The sequence below is a fragment of the Monoraphidium neglectum genome (genome assembly GCF_000611645.1).
Source record: "Monoraphidium neglectum strain SAG 48.87 unplaced genomic scaffold scaffold05811, whole genome shotgun sequence".
NCBI classification, from domain to species: domain Eukaryota; kingdom Viridiplantae; phylum Chlorophyta; class Chlorophyceae; order Sphaeropleales; family Selenastraceae; genus Monoraphidium; species Monoraphidium neglectum.
Genome location: NW_014007820.1, coordinates 1 through 1,399, shown reverse-complemented (window position 1 = coordinate 1,399; position 1,399 = coordinate 1). Strand labels below are relative to the sequence as shown.

General features: G+C 70.0%; 1 protein-coding gene across 1 annotated transcript; it reads right to left on the bottom strand.

The window, feature by feature from the left end:
• Positions 1–488: 488 nt before the first annotated feature.
• MNEG_15934 (hypothetical protein) lies at positions 489–679 on the bottom strand (the record flags this gene model as incomplete). The annotated part of the gene is made up of 1 exon (XM_014035595.1): positions 489–679. A coding segment is annotated over one exon (191 nt), but the record flags the coding sequence as incomplete, so codon positions are not given.
• Positions 680–1,399: the final 720 nt, after the last annotated feature.

The window sequence follows — 1,399 nt, the reverse complement described above, 5'->3', positions numbered from 1 at the left end:
ATCCTGGGTGCCGGTAATAATTGAAACCGAAAGCCTGCCGCTGCACAGGGTGGCGCGGGGCGGCCAGCACAAGCAGCCGGCGGCAGCACCCATGAGCTGCAGCAGGGGAAGTGACTCCACTCCCCGACACCTCAGGCCACACAAGTGACAACGCTGGACTGTTGAGTGAGACTGATCGGTGCCATGTTGGTGAAATTACACTCATCAAGTCGGCGACGGTTGGGCAGAGTGCGCACAAGCAGGCGGGGCACAGTGGGTCGAGTGAAGTTGCCCTGCAGCGGTTGCGGGCTCTACAGGTTGATAGTGCCCTCGAGTGCAGGGCTGGTGCTGGGCACGGGCGCGGCGTGAGGCTGCAGGGGGCGCCTACCCCGCGCCCGTCGCAGGCCTCGCGGCAAAGCGACCAGGGGGCGAGGGTGGACGCACGAGGCGGCCCGCCTAGGTCGCAGGTTAATGTCGAAAGTCTCAGATCGCCACGCAGGCGCGCGCTTTCAAACGGTCAGATCTGTCAGCTGGTCCCTGAGCCGCCCCACATCCGCAGGCAGCCCCGAGCTCGCGCGGCCGGCCCCCGGCTGAGACGGCCGCGGCGGCGCGCCCGCCGCCGCCGCCGCCGCCGCCGCTGACGTCGCAGCCTTGCCGGGCAGCGCGCCGCCCCGGCCGGGGGGGGCGGTCGCGCCCTCGTCTGCGGCGCGGCCGCGGGAGGGTGCAGAGAGGGCTTTGAGTGGGGGCCTTGCTTGGGTGCTGGGAGCCGGGGGTTTGTCCGAGGTGGGGTGAGGGCCAGCCCAGTGCCTCCCAAACGTGCACCAACACCCCCACACAGGCGCACGTATCCTATGTGCCCCGCAACCCACCGCCTCCCCCCCAACATGGACACCCAAACCCCACCTCCATCCCCACACACGCCCGCCCAAGGCAGCAAGCACGCCGCCGCCCTCCCCCCAAACCCAAAACAAGTCGCCTGCAATGCGCTCTGGCAAGCCCCCTGGCCGTCAACACACACACACACACACACATGTACACACAAAGACACACACGCACACACACAGACACACAGACACACACACGCTCACCGCGCGTGGCGAGGGCGAGCGCGGCGTTGTATGCGTCCACCTCGTGCCGCAGCGCCGCGTATTTGTCCAGCAGCGCGGCCACCGCGGCAGAGTGGACGGCGGAGAGCTCGCGGGCGCGGTCCTGGGTGGATCGGATCTGCGGGGGATGGGGGCGGGCGCGCGTGTTGGGGCGTGTGTGAGTAACAAGGCTGATGCGGGCCTGGCGCCGGCCGCGCACACAGCGCCAAAGCACCCCCGAGCCCCGAGCCGCCAGGCCGCCACGGCCAGCGGTGCCACAGCTCCGAGCGCGCCACGGGCCCGGGCTCGCCCCCTCCCACCCCCTCCCTACGCAC